The sequence below is a fragment of the Pteronotus mesoamericanus genome, unplaced genomic scaffold (genome assembly GCF_021234165.1).
Source record: "Pteronotus mesoamericanus isolate MK-2021 breed Mesoamerican mustached bat unplaced genomic scaffold, CSHL_Meso_final contig_169, whole genome shotgun sequence".
NCBI lineage: Eukaryota > Metazoa > Chordata > Mammalia > Chiroptera > Mormoopidae > Pteronotus > Pteronotus mesoamericanus.
Window position 1 is genome coordinate 6,984,909 of NW_026555068.1, and position 17,803 is coordinate 7,002,711.

Consider the following 17,803-nt stretch of genomic DNA (forward strand, 5'->3'; position numbering starts at 1 on the left):
CCTTTCTTGGCTGGTACAGGTCTGGTGAGTCTTGGGTCAGCCTGGAACACACAGTGGCTTCCATTCCCCTCCTAACAGCTCAATCACCCCAACATGGGGATCTGTCTTCAGCTAATCCTCCACTCCTCCACCTCCTACCAATCTCAGATAAAAAAAAATACAGTTAGGTAACTCCTAAATTTCCAAAGTTTTTCTATATTTAGATATCTAATAAAACTAGTAACAGCCCTGGCTGGTGTGGCTCAGTGGACTGAATGCTGACCTGCAAACCAAAGGGGCCGCAGGTTCAATTCCCAGGCACGGCACATACCTGGGTTGCGGGCTAGGTCCTCAGTAAGGGGTGTGCGAGAGACAACCACATATTGATGTTTCTCTCCCCCTCTTTCTCCCTCCCTGCCCCTCTGTCTAAAAATAAAATCTTAAAAAAAAAAAAAAACCCACTAGTAATAGTCATTTGGTTCTAATGGGGAATCTTAGAAAATCTGAAAATTTCATAAACTGGAGGTTTTCGGTGATGATAATCACTGTTGTTTGTTAAGGACCTGGAGCCAGGCACTATGTGAGCATTATCGCCAAGTCCTCACAGCTACCTCCAAAGCTGAACTATTATCACCAGAGTTAGAAAACCGAAGCCCAGGCAGGAGAAATAACCGAGGCTGGGATCTGAAGCCAGGCGGAGACCAGAGTGTGTGTTCTGAGCGGCTGGGTGCTCTACCCAGTTTGCATGGCCTTTCCTATTACCCTGTCCCTCCTCCTCCTTCAGCCCTTAGTCTGTCACATGACTCAACAAGTCTACGCCATCTATCCTGTCTAGGGGTCAGATTTATCTCATAATTAAATTGTAAGCACCGCTGTGTCCCCATCCTCCAGCACACAATTTTCATAAAATAACCTACAAGTCACAACTGGGCCAAAGAAACCTAGAAGTGATGGCTTTCTTCTGGGGGAAAAGTTTTAGTTAGCACATTGTTCATATTTCAGTGATGCTTCAAACTTGAAAACAATTTCTCTTCAGCTAACTAGCTTCAGAAACTTTGCATGTTCTACTTCTAAACTCTGAAAATGCACTAAGTATTTGGTAAGTGAATGAATGTAGACAACAAGGTATTTGGCTTTGATTGGTCCTTAAATGCCTACAAACTTAGAAAATGATATAGTATTATCCAAATCTGGGAGAAATTGGATTTAACAGGGTTGGAAAGGACGAGGTGGCAATTACCTTTGTTGCTCCTTTTGAGTGAGGGTGACAATGTTCACTAATATACAAACAATGGAATCTTGGCCACAACACTTTTCTCTCTGAGCCTTTCTCCTCAATTGTCGAATGATGAACGTTAGGTCAAGTTTCTTCATGCTTTGACCACTGGCCACAGCAAGAAATTAATTTTTCGTCATGACGTAGTACATACACATTAATATCTGAAATCAGTTTCATGAAGCAATAACTTATCCTTAACTTGTGCAATGTGTTTGATATTTGTCCTATTTTCTCTTAGTAACATACTGATTGCCACTCACTACAATGATCCCATGATCTCCTATTTGTAAAAGTGTGAAAAACACTAAGTGGTCTCACTCTCTAGGAAGAAGATTCTGTAAGAGAGTAGAATGGTAATTTCCATTTTTCTCATCCCCCAAATTCTTCGAAAATGATGAGAGTTCATCATTTTCTAAGTGTCTCCAGCACTCAAGTCAATAGTAGCGCCACCTCTTCCGGCCACTTTACAGGGACCCCCAGCAGTCAGCAGCACACCCAGGAACTTCACAAGGCCATCATGTCTTACGATGTGGCAAGCAGTAAGCGACAGTGCTGATTTTTCTTAGTGGATTCCCCCCCTAGGATGTAAAATGGAACCACTTATCTTTTCCTGTAATAAAACTTACAAAATTTCCTGCCCAGTCCCCCAGCCCTTTGAGCAGAGAGTTGGCCTGGCTAGTACTGAAAAAGTTCTTCCTGGTATTAACCTAGAAGAGACATAAAACGTCAGCTGTTTTCTGTGGGCCATGCTGCAATGTTTACACAGCTCTGGCTTCTTGGGTGACTTAGCTCTTACGACTTGAAAAATGCCAGGGCAGACAAGCAGTCTCTAAGCAAAACCAACAAGCACCCAATTACTTTGTTTGCACAGATGCAAAAGCATGGAAATTTATATGGTAAGGTCTGAGTTCTCAAGTTTGTTTGTTTTGTTTTTAATTACACACCCAACCAAATGCATAAAATCCCACAAAATGAGTGCAGCGAAAAATGTCATCTTTTCTATTTTTAAACTGAAATATGGAGCTTATAAAAGCAAAGCTGTCATAAATTTTCATTTGGGGACAAAACCACTATAACCAGGAAAAAAAAATGCATATACACACCCAAATTTAACAGTGGTAAACAGTTTTTATTCAGGCAATGAAACATGGAAAAAAATATATTAGTAATCATTATAATAATTTCATTTGTGTGAGTATAACTTTTACAAATATTTACCTGACATATAAAAGGGAAATCACTGTGCATATAAAATTTATGTAGATGATTATTCCACACAACACAATCCTGATAGCAGTAGTCAATGCAGCGCCCGTCCCTCCAGACGAGAGGCTCCTCACACACTTCGTGGCACCCGTGGGACACAGTGGAAGCAGATGTGCAATTAACATTTACTTGTTGGCACATGAGTACAAACGCTATCTACTGGCAAACACACACTTGCTAACAGCAACACTGAAACATGTACTGCTACCTCTGAGATTTAAAAGCAGTGCCTGGGTCCTGTCCCACTGGGGAAGAAGGACCGAGGCTGAGGCTACGGGTGTGGTAACAGACTGCCCTGTATCTGGACTGGGGGTGGTTTCTGAGTTCAGATTTGTCCACTTGGAAATTATTGATATAGAATATCGGTTAACAATGTGACTGGAAAATACTTTTTGGAGTATATTTCAGATACCACTACAAGGCGTAGAGGGAGAGGAAGTGGCATCTTTATAGTTTTCAAGAATCGATACAGGGAAGGTTCAAGCCACACCTCAGCTCCATGCCCGGCTGCCTCCAAATGAGTTAAGACTGTCAGCATCACACGCAACATCTCTATATTAGGACTATACCAGAATATATATATATATACACACACACATATGTAATAGCTGTAACCATATTATAGTTAATAAAGTCATTCCTTAGGAATCTTGTTTGTCCAAATCTAACTGCATGCTAAGAGGCACAGAAATGGGATTGCATTTGGACGAAGAACTACGAAAGTGCAATCTTTAGTCTCCAGAATGGTAGCTCTGGGCACTTGGGAGGCTCTCCCCTGGAAATGCTGCCATTTATACTATCTTCCAGAGGAGGTCCTAAGAGAGAAGTGTCCAGCTTTTTTACCTTTGCTATATGGGAGACTCAAGGTTTGAGTGGTAAGTTGCTTTTTAAAAATCACAGGGATCTGGAGGCCAGTCAAACCTTTTTGGACAGAAGTCTCCTTAAAATATTTCTATTAAAATCTTTGAGGAAGATGACTTCTTAGACCTTTGGCCTGACATTCTGGGATTCCCAGACTATATTTGTTCTTTAATAAGCAAATAATAATCTGTTATCTTTAAAATTCTTCATAATATATACATCTTTATTTTAAAATCCTTTGCCTGAATCGTTTAGTCTTTCAACACCTAGTTTCTCTTTCCAACAAGAGGGTAAAGTAAGACGCCCACGTCCGGAGCAAACCCGCACGGCCACTGCGCAAAGACGACAGGCGTGCGTGTGCAGTTCAATGAGACAGCTACTAAATGTAGTGAAAAACCAGAAGGACATAAAGAGGGAGCTTTAGAATTTCACGCCACTAGAAAAGGATGTGCTGAGTCATTTCTAACTAGTGTACATGAGACTACCAATGCTTGCTCTTTAAAAATTCCATTTTGAGCTTCGGAACCACCAGCAAGCCCTCAAGGTAAGAGTGGGCGCTTCCCTCGGGGTGCTTTCAGACAGCGCAGACTGTCCGGGGCAGCTTACCCATCCTGTCCCCAAACGGCGTGGACTCAGGGCTGCCCAGTGAAGATCTGGGTGCTGAGTACCCGTGCGGGAGTTGCACAAAGCGTGGGACAGGTGCAAAGGGTAACTGGCTGGGAAGAAAAGCCAACTTGAGCAAGCCCCCAAAACCAAACATAAATCTTCCCTTAGGTTCCCTATCATCCCGGAAGGCAGTCAGACCCTCAGAGTTCTGTACCATCCTGTGTTTCTGCACTTCCTAACTTGGGCTGGGTCTGACGCAGCTAGAAACCACATGAGAACACTGGGCTTCTCAATTTTTCCAGAACAGTCTTCCAGAACAAAAGGTTTGGGCAGGCCTTCAGGAGCTTTTCCTAATATAGTCAATATCAGGAGGTCTGACTGTAACTGACCAGCCAACCAAGTGACAAACTGTTCAGTCTCCAATTAAAACGCTTTAAGAGAAAGAGTGCCTATCTACACTCTGGCAAAGTGGAAACTTAAGAAATGGCTCTGGATCCCAAGTCTCAGCAAGATCACCTAATACTTCCAAACCACAATCTAGGCCAGCAACTCCCATTCATCTGTTTTCATGTTTGTAACAGGGTGTATTATTGCCTAACACACACGTGCTCTGGGCGCCAATTCTAGGCTGTAGTCTTACTCTCCAGAATTTTAAAAGTATGGGGAGGGGAGGGTTGGCTTATTTTTAAAGAAAAACAAACAAACTTTATTCTGCCCAGTATATTCTCTTGATTTGCCAGCTACACAAGCTACATGTTCATTCTTGTTGGAGAAGATTCCCCTGTTAAATTAGAAGGAAGAACATACCCTTGCAATGGCCATAGCTGAGAGGCCTGGGGTAAAGAAACCTTAACAAGGGCCCTCTCTTGTATTCCTTGTGCAGCAACTTCATTCTAGGAGCTAGTGTTTTAGGGGTTTCTTTTACCAGTGTGCTAGGGAAGGATTGTCTTCACCTGTTTTGACACATAGGTCCCTTTTTTAAAAAAATATATAGACAAAGCCTGAAAAGAAAACTAGGAGTAATAATGGAGACCACTATAAGCCTTCCATGCTTAACACAGATCAGTAGAAAACAAGTAAACATGGACATGTCACCCAAATACAGCAGCAAAAGGGTTTAGCAATGCTTCTTTAGTAATGCTTCTTTCTGCAAAATGCAAGGTTAATTTTCCTAGTAGAAGAGGACTAAACGAAGAAATCAGTTACACCACCGGAGACATCTGCACTCACTGCTGCCGAGACCACAGTCAAGCACTCGCATTAACCCACAGTGACTGTCTGTAAAGTCCAAATGATTGTCGAGTCACTCCTCCAACCACAGATCATTTCTGCTGTTTTTTTTTTTTTTTGTAAAAAATGGTAAGACAATAGGCTTTAAAATACAGCCTAAGCACCAATTATGGTAAGTGCATACTGGTAAAACGTGACTTCTGGCTTTAAAAGACATTATTGACCTCCCTGGGGCTAAAGATTGCACCCATGTGAAGAGTAGACTCCTAAACAAAAATTCATGTTGAAAGATCTATAGAGGTTCTCCACTAGGCACAATTCATTGCTGAAGTTGGATCATGCAATACTTTTACAGGAAAAGTACGAAAACTTACACATACTGAATATAGTGCATATCACCATGAAGACCTTCAGGGTGTTAAGATTAAGACAAGAGTGCTTAACAACACTAGCAGGGATTTGGTTTTGCCTATCAAATGCTAGGGGGTTCGCTGGCTGCATGGAAGTTTTCCCCTGGGGGGGACCGGCCCCACTACTCGGCCGGGTCCTGGGAGGGCCCGAGCCCCCTCCTCCACTAGTCCCATGGCCTTTGCTTACAAATATTCAAAATGCATGGATTTTCACAAGATTTTTACTGCCCGTTTAGTTAAAAATTCTGTCTTAAGTTTGAAAGGATTTTTTTTTTTTTGCCTTAAAGAAGAAGTCTGAAGAATAAGGATTCCCACTTTTGAAAAACCAACTGTTTCTCCACCTTATACTTGCCGATGCAGTTACAGTTACCTTTTAATCATAGAAGATCATCTGAACCTCTTACTAGTAGATTTTCTTGGCATATTTCAAATAATAAAGAGGAAATACTGCTTTTGTAGCAAAAATGAAGCGGTGGAGACGCAATGGCCCTGGGACAGTGTTGCCAAGCCCTGGCTCTGGCGCAAGCAGACGCTTCCAGTCTGAGGACTCACCCCAAAGGGGCCGCACTCATACGCATCGAGGCTGAGCAGGGTCCAAATACCAGGGCAGTGAAACATTATGGCACAGTCTTCCCTAGATGTGAAACCTAAGCCTGGGGCTATGAGTCATGACAGACAGGAGTCTGGGGTTTTCACATCTTCAATCTCCTAAAGTTCTGACACAGGCATTCGGAGCCAAGACTCTTTCAAAACAGGCTTTTACATTTATGGAAACAGGCTCTTCTGCAGAGCAGTTCCTATTCGACAACGCTTCAGGGAAAAAGCAGCAGCATATCTAAATATGCGTGAGTGTGTGCGTGCATGTGGGTACTCAGAGTCCCTTCTTGTTCATAAATTGGAAGTAACAAAACCCAAATTCCTACTCAAATAAAACTACTAATACTGGAAATTAAATTTAAAAGATGAAATAAATAGGTCACAAAATATAACTGAACAGGTGGTGAACAGGAGATGATCCCAAACAGTTGCCACAGAACCACAAATGTAATGCACTTGGAAAAGTAAAGATGGCTTTAAAATGAATTAAAGATGGAGAACTCACAAACCAGACCTGGCAGCCTAATTGAGCCTATCGATGGCGAGTTGGGCAAGACTCGGGACTGGCAGATGCCTCTCTGTCTGTGACTGTGAGATGCTCTAGGGCTTCCTCCAGGGCTGCTATGTCAGCAGCTAAGCGGGCCAGGGAGCAGTAGGCATGTGCTTTTTCAGAGTTTTTTCCTCTGCAAAGGGGCAATAATTCCTAGATAAGGCAAGATAACTGTGGTCACGAGAGAAGCAGCCAAATGCAGATCTGCTGAGCTACTGGGGAAACTCAGTCAGTCTTTCCCAGCTTGGCAATCAGCTCATCACAGATTTTCGTCAGTTCTTCAATTTCTTGGTTCTGAAAGACAAATGATGTGATAGGGCGGGTCATTTGTGTCCTGAGATAATAGTCTGCAACTAATAGTCTCAACACTGGCTGTACTCTAACTCAGCAGCTCTGAACTTTTCTACACCAGAGATCCCTCAAAGAAAGGAGAGCTCTGTACCTTCTCCCCTGGAAAATGCTCATGTATTGACAAAGTTATGCTTCAATTGAGTAGAGGGTGAAGGTAGCCACTGGCCGGCCACCTGCACCTTGTCCCTGAACCTCTCAGTTCTCAGACTTTCTTGTCACCATAGGAATTACCTGGAGTACCCATTAAAAACACAAGTATCCAGGCCTCACGCGATCCATTAGCATCTCCAGGGACCTGGGATTCTTGAGTCCTTATATCCTGGGAACATTTAGGGGTCATCAGACCCCATGGTAAGCACCCTGTTCTAACTGATTGGAGACATAGGAAGAAAAACACTAGAGGCATGAAAAAATTGAAGTCCTAGAATCGCTGAGCAGCAAGAAACAGGGACCAAAGTTCCCACTGATTTCTATTTATTGACAGCAGTCTTACCACCATGTGCCAGTGGCATTTTGGGATGGGTCAGTATCTGCTGTGGGGCTGTCCTGTGCACCGTAGGGTGCTTGGAGCATGTCTGGCCCCTACGCACTAGACACCAGTAGCATCTCCTACTTGAGACAACCAAATATACCTCGAGATGTTGCCAAATGTCCCCTGGAGGGTAAAATTACAATGAAGAGGGAAGATGGCTTCATATATTACTTAAAAAACAAAAAGAAATTTAAAAAGGGAGCCCCAGAGAAGGGCTAAGCAGTGTTTGGTCCCTGATCTCCAGTTAATGCAGCTTCCTCTCTGCACCCCTCCTGTGGACGGCGCCCACCAGCATGCCTGGGAGTCCCGCGGTTTGCCTTGTTCGTCTCCCCAGAGTCAGTTCACAAAGGAGCTGGATGGAAATGAACTGACTGAGGGAAAGGCAAGGCCTCTTTCGCCCACACCCACTGCAAGCACTGTCAGGGACAAACATCAAGCGTCTCTGGCCACGCCACGCCCCTCTTTGTACCTTCTGCTGAAGGGCCCTTTCCAGGGACTCCACCTTCATCTGCTCCTTCCGGAGTCCTGCGTGGAGAGCTGCACTCTCAGCCTTTGCTTTTGTTCGAACCTGAGCAATCTCTTCATTGGCTCTGTTGATGGTGTTTTGTTTGTAGAGCAAAGGGACAAAGGGCACATGGTTAGTCATCAGTCACAGCTGAAGAGTCAGGAGGGTAACCACTGACATCTGTGAAACACAGACCTGAGAGAACTGACTTTGTGACAAGAGGGGGAAAAAAGCAATCAGCGACCTAAATAATTCAATTTTAATTGATAAAAACTCAATTTACACACAACTGCTAAGGAAACTTCCATGGTGCAAACCCATGGTAGAGTTCATCTCAAAGGCCAGTGTCCTCCAAAATTCATGTCAATGGAAAATGGAATCACATGACAGTTTCTACAACAATCAAAAAAGTGTTTTTTCTGTTGTGTTTTTAACCCCGTACAGTAGCTGGCAAGATCATCTTTGAGATCATCATAGTTAAAGAGACAGGATGCTAACTACTGACACCTACAACACGTAGTCCTAAAAGTGACTTTACTCCTGAAGTACAAAAGGAAATAAAAAAAACAACAACAAAAAAACCATATATGCCAGTTGGTACATGGCCAATGAACTGATTAAAGGATGCTAAAAACTCACTAGTAATCAGAGACATGCAAATTAAAGTGATACACTTTTAAAATTTGTCAGGCTGGGAAAAATGAGATGCAAGGAAACAGGCTCATGCACTGCGTGGGGGACTGGAGGCTGGCGCCGCTTCGGTGGAAGGCAAAGCGGTAGCAACCACCGCAGCCAGACACGCACCCGCGCGGAGCCAGCAGCTCCTGTTCAGTAACGCATCCCCGGCAACAGTCCTGCTTGGCGCAATGCACAGGCTGCTCCCTGCAGCGCTGTGTGCAATGGAAACAAGTGTGAAACTAAGTAAATGCCCAACAATGAGGAAGGGACTAGGCCTACCATGTAATAAAAATGATTAGGTTATGCTATATATTCTGACATGAAAAAATGACCATGATGTACGATTACGTGAAAAAGAGAACTTGTGTCATATGACTCCATTATAATTTTTGAAAAGAATGAAGTCATTACAGCAGCACTTGTAAAGGCACAGAGACTGGAAAGATATGCGCTTTAGCATATCATAGATCTGGCGGTGAGACTGGGAAAGGGGGAATGTAAAAGGTTTTACAAATAGACAGACAGCAAAATGTACAAGTACTGCTTCGTAGTTAAAATATAAAGTGGGATGCATCCTTCATACCATTACCCAGGTAAATTCCAAATGTGTTGGATTTAAATTTAAAAAATTAAGCCATAAAAGTACTAAAGGAAAACATTGGAGAGTATTTTATACTCAGCACAGGGAAGATCTTTTTTACTATGACAGGGAATCTAGAAGCTGTAAAAAAAAAACAAAAACAAAAAACTGATAAATTTTAATACTTCAAAATAAATTTCCGCATATCAAATAACACTACAGGTAAAGTCAAAAGATAAATGATATGCTGAAAAAATTATTCACAGTTCATATCTCAAAGGGTTGTCATCCTTAAACATGTAAATAAACTGACAATAGAACACCAGGTAAAGAAGAGAGTTATTCATAGTGAAGCAAGTCTATGTATACACAGCTGTTAAAATGTATTGTTTCACTCATAAGATAAACATAAATTAAAACTATAATGAATAAAATAAATGCTTTGTTGCTTGCCAAAAAACCACAAAACAATAACAAAAAACCCAATCACCTCAACTGAAATACCATTTTTCATCTATTAGATTTGCAGAAAACCAAAAATGTGATTTGTTGGCAAAGCTGTAGGGAAAAATGACACTCTCATACATTGTATAGGAATATAAATTAATAAAAGTCTAAGGAGGGCAATTTGATAATACTCATCATAATTATATATTCATATATTCTTTCGCCCAGCAACTCCTTTTATATCATACAGATAATTCACATGCATGCCTAATGATGATCGTAAAAGGTTACTTATTATAGCACTGTTTGTAGCAGAAGATTTTAAATAACCTGAATGCCCAAACGGGAGGAGACATTCCAACAACAGAATGCCACATGACTGTTACAAACAATAAGGAAGCTCTTCATGGATTGATATAAAAAGATCTCCAAAATATACTGCTAAATGAGAAAAGCAAAGTATGTATCACCTGTATAAAAAAGGAGATTCTCACCACATTAAAAAATGGTAATATGTGAAGAGACAGAGGTATTGGCTATACTATCATGGTACAATATATAAATATATCAAATCAACATGCTGTATACCTTAAACTTATACAATTATGTCAATTATGTCTCAATAAAGCTGGGGGGAGGTGAAAGAAGGGGATAAAAGTCTATCTGGGAGGATAAAATAGTCATTTTACCAGGTGAGAAAAGAGGTGGGAACCCAATGAAAGAGGGATTGAGTAGAGGGAGATACTGTATATCTTTTTAATCTTTTTAATGTTAGAACCATGGGAAGAGTCTATTCATTCAAAAAAGTAAATAACACACATACAAATGCCATCTGGAGTTGCAAAACAGTGATTTTTTTCTTGCCTCTATCAAGCTTCTCACATCATACAAAGTAAAATTCTTATGTGCAAGCTCTTACTTGTCTAGTTTTTCTTCTGCGTGGATTTTCAGAGCCTGATAGCGCTGTTCCTCTTGTTTAACTCTGGCTAAGTAATCCTGAGCACATTTTTTCAAGGCTTCTTCATTCTATTCCAAAACGACAATTTAAAAGAAAAGAAACAGGTCATTTAGTTTTTCTCCTGCTAGTGTTATGTCATTTTTTCAAAAACAAGAAAACCCAATTAATTCAGATGCCTTTACATAAATCTACCAAAGAACTTCTAAATAGTTTCCTCAGCCCTGGCTGGTGTGGCTCAATGGATTGAGCGCCAGCCTGCAAACCAGGAGGTCGCTGGGTCGATTCCCAGTCAGGGCACATACCTGGGTTGCAGGCCAGGCCCCCGGATGGGGGTGTGCTAGAGGCAAGCAACTGATGTAGCTCTTGCACATCAATGTTTCTCTCCCTCCCTCCCTTCCCATCTCTCTAAAATAAATAAATACAATCTTTTTTTAAAAAGCCTTGAAAAAAAAATAATTTCTTCAGGTATTAATTTTCAAATCATACAGCAAGTTTTGGTTATGCTGGTACACCTACTTTAGGAAGGCAGTTATTCAAATCTGAATGGCAATATGGTTCCCATAGATAAATTGGCCAGTCTGTTTGTTATTGTATATGGAGGAAAAGAATGGTCACTGTTATAAATGAGTCTCACTGATGGTGTGCAATGAAATTAAATCAATATGCCCTTTTATCTACATTTGAAACATTACTTTTCTCTAGAGTGTGCAGCCTGAATTTTTCAGTGCTATGTCTAGAATCCCTTTTATTTTTACTAACATTAAATGGGTGAACTATATCAAAACGAACATTCCTAGACTCCCCCTACGGTCTGCGGGTTCCACAGTGCTTCCACTCCATGCCACACTCCGGGGGCAGTTCGGTGGGTTTGCTGGCCTGACTCAGGAACGACTGAGACATGCCACCCACTGGGCCAGGTGCCTGAGCAACCACAGAAAGAAAAAGCGGGGGGAGATTCCTCCAGACCAACAGGGGCCCCAAATTCCTATTTGAAATGCTACCCACACACACCTCTGGCATATATATCTGAAGATACACTAGCAAGAAAATACACGCGTGAGGGGATTCCAGGAGGAAAGGACACACTACCTTCTTGAACCCTTCCAGGACACCTTTCAGGTTTTCGTATCTCCTGAAGAGATCGGAAAGGGACCTTTCCACAGAATTAAGGTCAGCCAGGGCCTGCTCCTTCTCCATGGTCAGTTGCTGGAAGCTTTTCTGAGAGGTCATGCTTGTCCTTTGTTCATCTTCTGGGAAGCACAATCAAAAGCAATGGCATGTTCAGTCAGCATGGTCGGCTGCTGCCTTCCTTGAGCTCCTAAGCAGCGTTCTCGGTGGTGGGACCCAGCAGTGGGCAAAACCGAGTTCCCACTCTCAGTGACTTACACTCTGGTCGGGGAGGGATGCGGTGATGGGCAAGTGATAGGACAAAACGAGGCAGGGCAACAGGGGTGGGGTTCCTTTTTTATAATAGAGCGGCCTCACTCAGGAGAGATCTGAACTGAGACCCAAAAGAACTGAGGGCAGGAGGTCCCTGGGAGAAGAATATTCCATGCAGAGAACAGCTGTGGCCAAAGCCATGCGCTGGGAAGGCATTAGGTGATGTGGACAGTAGAAAATACCATTTCGGCGCTTAAGTGCAGAATGACCTGACTCAGATTTCGGGAGTCAGCCCTTACAATACTGGCGAGGAGAGGTTCTAACTTCAGTGCAGAAGGATCCACCACTGTAGTTTTGAAAAGGCACCCACAGGGAAGGTGCAGCTGACAGCTGAGTCAGGACACTGCCCCACCCGGGGGTACGAACTATGTGCCTAGGCTGCCAGCACGCTGAGTGGAGGGCTCCTCACCGAAGCCAAGTGATGGCCGGGCTAAAATGAATCCAGCTGACCTCAACGCTCACAGGGTCGACGTTTGTGACCTTGCCTACTTACTAAAATTTACTTGTAACCCCAAAATCAGTACTTCTGGTGCGTTCTTGGTCATTCACAGTCATGCGCAGAACAGCAAAAAATTTGAGTCACTTGACATGCATGTTCCCAGCTGAGTGTGAACAAGCTGATGCGTTCTCGCGTCATACTGCAAACAAAGGTCCTTTTCACAGTCTATTTAGTCCCACTTTTTTTTTTTTTTTTGCATTTTTGTGCTTTCTGTTGGATTTTGCTATTTAAAATGGCCCACAAGTGTAGCGCTGGAGTGCTGTCTAGTGTTCCTAAGAGCAGGAAGGCCATGACCTGCCTTATAGGGAAATGCATGTTCAGTAAGCTTTGTTCACACATGAGCTATAGCACCGTTGGCCATCCATTCAGTGTTAATGAATCAACAATATATATCAAATAAGATGTCTTTCAAAAGAAACACACATAAAACAAGACTAATCATTCACAAAAAAGTTGTGGCCACAGGCGTGTCTAAAACCTAAACTGTATTTCCTTAGAAGCAATGGTTCAGTGTTTGCAGTAACTTCATACAAAATAACTACTGAGAATAATGAGAATCAACTGTATTTAAGTGATGGACAAATTCAAGTTTGTACCCTAATTTTAAAATCATCTATAGATCCTATGATTCACATGCTTAAAAAAAAAAATTCCTTACCAATCATTTGGGCAATGGTCTTTTCATATTCAGCCACGATTTTCCTTAAAAATAAGAAAAGTTATTATCCGAAGTTTTTAGACAATGGAAATTGGAGAAGTGCTCCCCCAATTAAACACACTAACATAGGGTGGGAAAAAGCAGATTTACAGTTGCTTGTATGGAAAATAATAAGTGATAAAACAAGAATAAACTCACATCCTCACAACTGTAAACCTACTTTTGTCTCACCTTGCACACTGACAAGTTGACATAACCCATTTACCTGCTTTGGGCTCTTTCTCTTTCTTTTCTTTTACCTCAATGCAAGATTTGTTTATGTTCAAAAAGATTCTTCTTAAGATTCTATGTTTAACAAGCCTCTATTCTTTTTACAGAAACAACTGCCTTCACTTTTCCTTTGTCCTATGTGAATGACCTCAAGGCAATAGACTGAGTTTGCTTAAGCAAATCAACCTTTACAAAATAAGTTACAGTAGTCCCCATTATCTGCGGTTTTGCTTTCCATAGTTTTGGTTACCTGCAGTCAACCACAGTCTGAAAATATTACATGGAAAATTCCAGAAGTAAACAATTCCTAAGTTTTAAATTTCGCACCATTCTGAATCGTGAAATGAAATCCCACACCGTCCTGCTCAGTCCTGCCTGGTATGTGAGTCATCTTTGTCTGTCACGTCCACGCTGTACACGCTACCAGCCCATCAGTCGCTTAGGAGCCATCTGGGTTATCAGATCAACTGTCACAGTATCACAGTGCTTGTGTTCAAGTCACCCTTATTTTACTTAACAATAGCCCCAAAGTGCAAGAGTAGTGATGCTGGCAATTCAGATCTGCCATAAAGTGCTTCTTTCAAGTGAAAAGGTGAGTACAGAACAATACAATATTTTGAGAGACCACATTCACCTAACTTTTATTACAGTATATTGTTATAACTGTTCTACTTCATTACAGGTTATTGTTGTTAATCTCTTATTGTGTCTAACACATAAATTAAACTTTACCATGGATATGTATGTATATGAAAAAGTAATGTAGGTCTCGGCACTACCTGAAGTTTCAGGCACCTACGGGGGGGCCTGGAACATCCTGTCAGTGTGTAAGCAGGGACTACCGTAGTGACGTACTGGGGGTGCTTCCTGAGGTCCGATCTGAGTTCAGGCTTTCCTGGCCCCAATCCACCCTTTCAGGCATCTGTCCCCTCTTACTCGCAAGTTTTATTTTACTGTCATAATCCCAAAAGTATTTCAAGTATTTAAAGGTGTTTAAAGACTCTAAAGATAACCCTGTTGTGTTAACTTTTCTTTTAGCGAAGTGCAATGACGTTGTCCCGACCCTGTCCGGGACGGGGGCTCCTCCCTGCGGCCGCGCAGTGAGAACGGCCCTCACTGGGAGTGCCCATCGCTTCGACCCTGCAACCAAGATTCTAATAACAGATCCTGAAAGCTCTCCAAGGGCAGGAGCTGTCCCTTCCTCTCTACCATCCCAGCCTGGGGCCTTATACCCAGTAAATGCTCAAAAAAGCAACTAATGCAAGAGAACACATTAGAGTGAACACATTTTAAATGTTTCTTAATCATTCAAATACTGATTGCACAGTATACAAAGTATGTACGCTTTTTCTCTCTTCTTTGATGCCATCTTTAGTTATTGTACAACTCCCAACTCTGCTTTCTAGGGAGAGAGCAGCAAAAGTAAAAAATATTCAATTTTAAAATGTCAATCAACTCTGTTTCCTGTTAACATGCTTTTTAAAATCTATTTAGTGTTTATGAGATTTGAAGCTACCAGGTATAATTAGTTTTTAAAAAGTATTATGAATCACAATGCCTCCACAATTGAATGTCAGTAAATCTTATTACTCTGTATTTCAAATGGGTATTTTTGCACAAATCTGTCTTTTCAAAAGATAAGAATTATGTGAGTTCTGCTCACTTGTAATGTTCTGAACACCCCCAAATAAACTACAGTATTTGAATACATTAACTAGTCAGCAATGCTCGTGAAATGGTATTATCAATCACAAATTAAGGCATAAACAGCACAGCCCAAGTTCTCAACAGCTGGCTCCGTGGTAAGCAAATACTTTCATCACTTCATCTGTATTAAATTTAATAATACATAAAGGTATCCAGCCCTTAGCCCAACCCTCCCATCTCACCTCATCTCCAAGACTTCTTGTCGGGTTTCTTCATATTTTTTCTTCCATTCATTTGCTTCAATCTCTTTAGTGATTATCTGGATTGCATAGAGAGAAAGCTTGGCTTTACCTAGTCAATCTATTACAGTCTGAATTTAAGATTGGAGACTAAAACAGCACACAGCCGGGTCCACCCAAGACATTCAGTCTACATTAGGAATATAAAACCTCAACATCTATACAGTGTTCAAAAGCATTTGGAAAAACAGATTCTTAGCCATGTGGGATGCCGGGAATGTAGCCACTAGGGTAAAAGTGAATAGAACACCTCCTGGGAAAATTCCTTTTCTAATATGATGAGAACTTACCTATTCTCATCATATTAGAAAAACAAAACTGCTCCCCCTTCTTTAAAAAAAGGTGGAGTCACCGAGTAATTCACAAACCGAATACATAAAATATAGTGCAGAAATGTAACTGGAGAGGGTGGTGATTGATACTAGTATACTAAGTGTCTTTCATATTTTTCAGATCACCAACGAAAGGCCCAGCAGTGATCTATTTTGAACAGAGGTTGTTCAAGAAAAATGATAAAGGCATTTGAAAGTTGAATTAAAGAATGGATAAAGGTAGGAAACAATTTTATATTACTGCAAGTCTAGAATTTAAGGAATTTTTATGTATAAGCATATATCTGCTATAACATGAAGGCACCGATTTAGATACATATGTGGATAAAGATGGCAAAATTTGATATTTAAAATTTCAAGGCTAAATAAAGAAGAGTAAAAAATTCTTAAGGATATTTCGGAGTGTCAGCTTTTTTCCCAGGACACCACAATGTTGGGACCCCAGCACCAACGTGGCGTTCTGCAGGGAACCCTTTATAGGAGCTAAACAAGCTGCAGGAAATGTGAACTTCCAGCCAGGGGTTACTCAAGCCAACAGAGATGGAATCTGCCTGCTGGCTCACGGGATCTACAAAGAAGCGGGGCGATAGGTTGGGTGGAACGAGAAAGGCTTTACCTCTTCTCTTATCAGGGTGAGCACAGCGGTCTTATCTGATTCACTGAGGCAGATGCCATCCAGGGGGCTCTCACCGCCACAGGCCACAGACACGGGGGCCTTCTCCGCAGGGGCCTCCAACAGTCCCTGAGGAGGGGAAGAGGTTACATTTAATCTGTTTAATCTGCAGCTTCTTCATCCCAATATATTTCATCAATTTCTTCCTTACCACATTGATCACGATCTTTAAAAACACGTTTGAAGGAAAAAAAAAAAAAACAACTCCAGCAGGATTAAAAAAATAAAATGGAATCTAGTTACAGTGCTATGTAAAGGAAAAACTTTGTTCTAATGATTATCAAAGGTGTCTTAGCTTGTTTAACAGACAGCCTAGAGAAGTTTTCTTTTCCAGAAAAAGAAAGTATAATTATCATAACGGTCAGTCACCAAAGAATTACATGCAAAAAATAGAAAACTATACATGGTTTATGGCTCATATTTCAAGGGGTTTCTGGGGATGATGGATTCCATATAAATAAATTTACAAAAAGTAAATTTTTTTATTTTTTACATAGTGATATTTTTTGTGTCTATGTAGTCACTTTGGATGGAATGTTTCTAAAATACATTACTAATTTTCAGGCCTAAAAAAGCAGAAACGTTGACTGTATCTGACCCACCCCTAGCCCCAGACATTTCAGGATCATAGGAACTTGCAAAGCTCTGCGGTGATGGGCGCGGTAGCTCAGCAACACTGTCAGGTGTACACCGTTATTTGTTTCTGACAAAGTGGCTACAAGGAAGTCAACATCCATGCTCACACTCCCATTTTCGGTTCTTCCTTGCTGTTAAATTTTCAGTTCCCTGTGGCAGCACTTCACTTTCTGATGCACAGTTTGCTTTTATCATGAACTCAGGTTCTGGAGAGCCACATTTGGATAGCATTCTATTTTTCACAAGATTATAGATGTACTATTTTCTTTCCTAGAAAGCACTTTTGGGGGCTATTTCCCCCTTACCTATACAAGTAAACTTTTTGTATAAGTGAGGAAAAAAGCTCCCCAAATACCATCCAAAATGCCAGGTAAAGGGACCTAGGAATAATCTTAAATGTCAGTATAGCTGATCAATTAATTATGGATCATAATCAATCAGTTCTATCATATCGTGTTTGAACCAAGAGTGATCATAGAGGCCAAGGTTCACTTAGACCAATGGTTTTTAAACTTTTCAG

At 41.4% G+C, this 17,803-nt stretch overlaps 1 protein-coding gene across 10 annotated transcripts in view; it reads right to left on the bottom strand.

The window, feature by feature from the left end:
* Window positions 1–2,385: 2,385 nt before the first annotated feature.
* The window catches only part of TACC1 (transforming acidic coiled-coil containing protein 1), a 93,793-nt gene continuing 78,375 nt past the window's right edge, over window positions 2,386–17,803 (bottom strand). For all 10 annotated transcript variants that reach the window (XM_054565996.1, XM_054565995.1, XM_054565994.1 and 7 more), the window contains 7 exons: window positions 16,591–16,716; window positions 15,586–15,662; window positions 13,427–13,470; window positions 11,919–12,079; window positions 10,791–10,897; window positions 8,131–8,251; window positions 2,386–7,072 (listed from right to left, as the gene is read on the bottom strand). In XM_054565996.1, coding sequence (XP_054421971.1) covers window positions 7,004–7,072; window positions 8,131–8,251; window positions 10,791–10,897; window positions 11,919–12,079; window positions 13,427–13,470; window positions 15,586–15,662; window positions 16,591–16,716 — 705 coding nt within the window. In that variant the 3' untranslated portion in view covers window positions 2,386–7,003. The remainder of the gene's footprint in view (window positions 7,073–8,130; window positions 8,252–10,790; window positions 10,898–11,918; window positions 12,080–13,426; window positions 13,471–15,585; window positions 15,663–16,590; window positions 16,717–17,803) is intronic.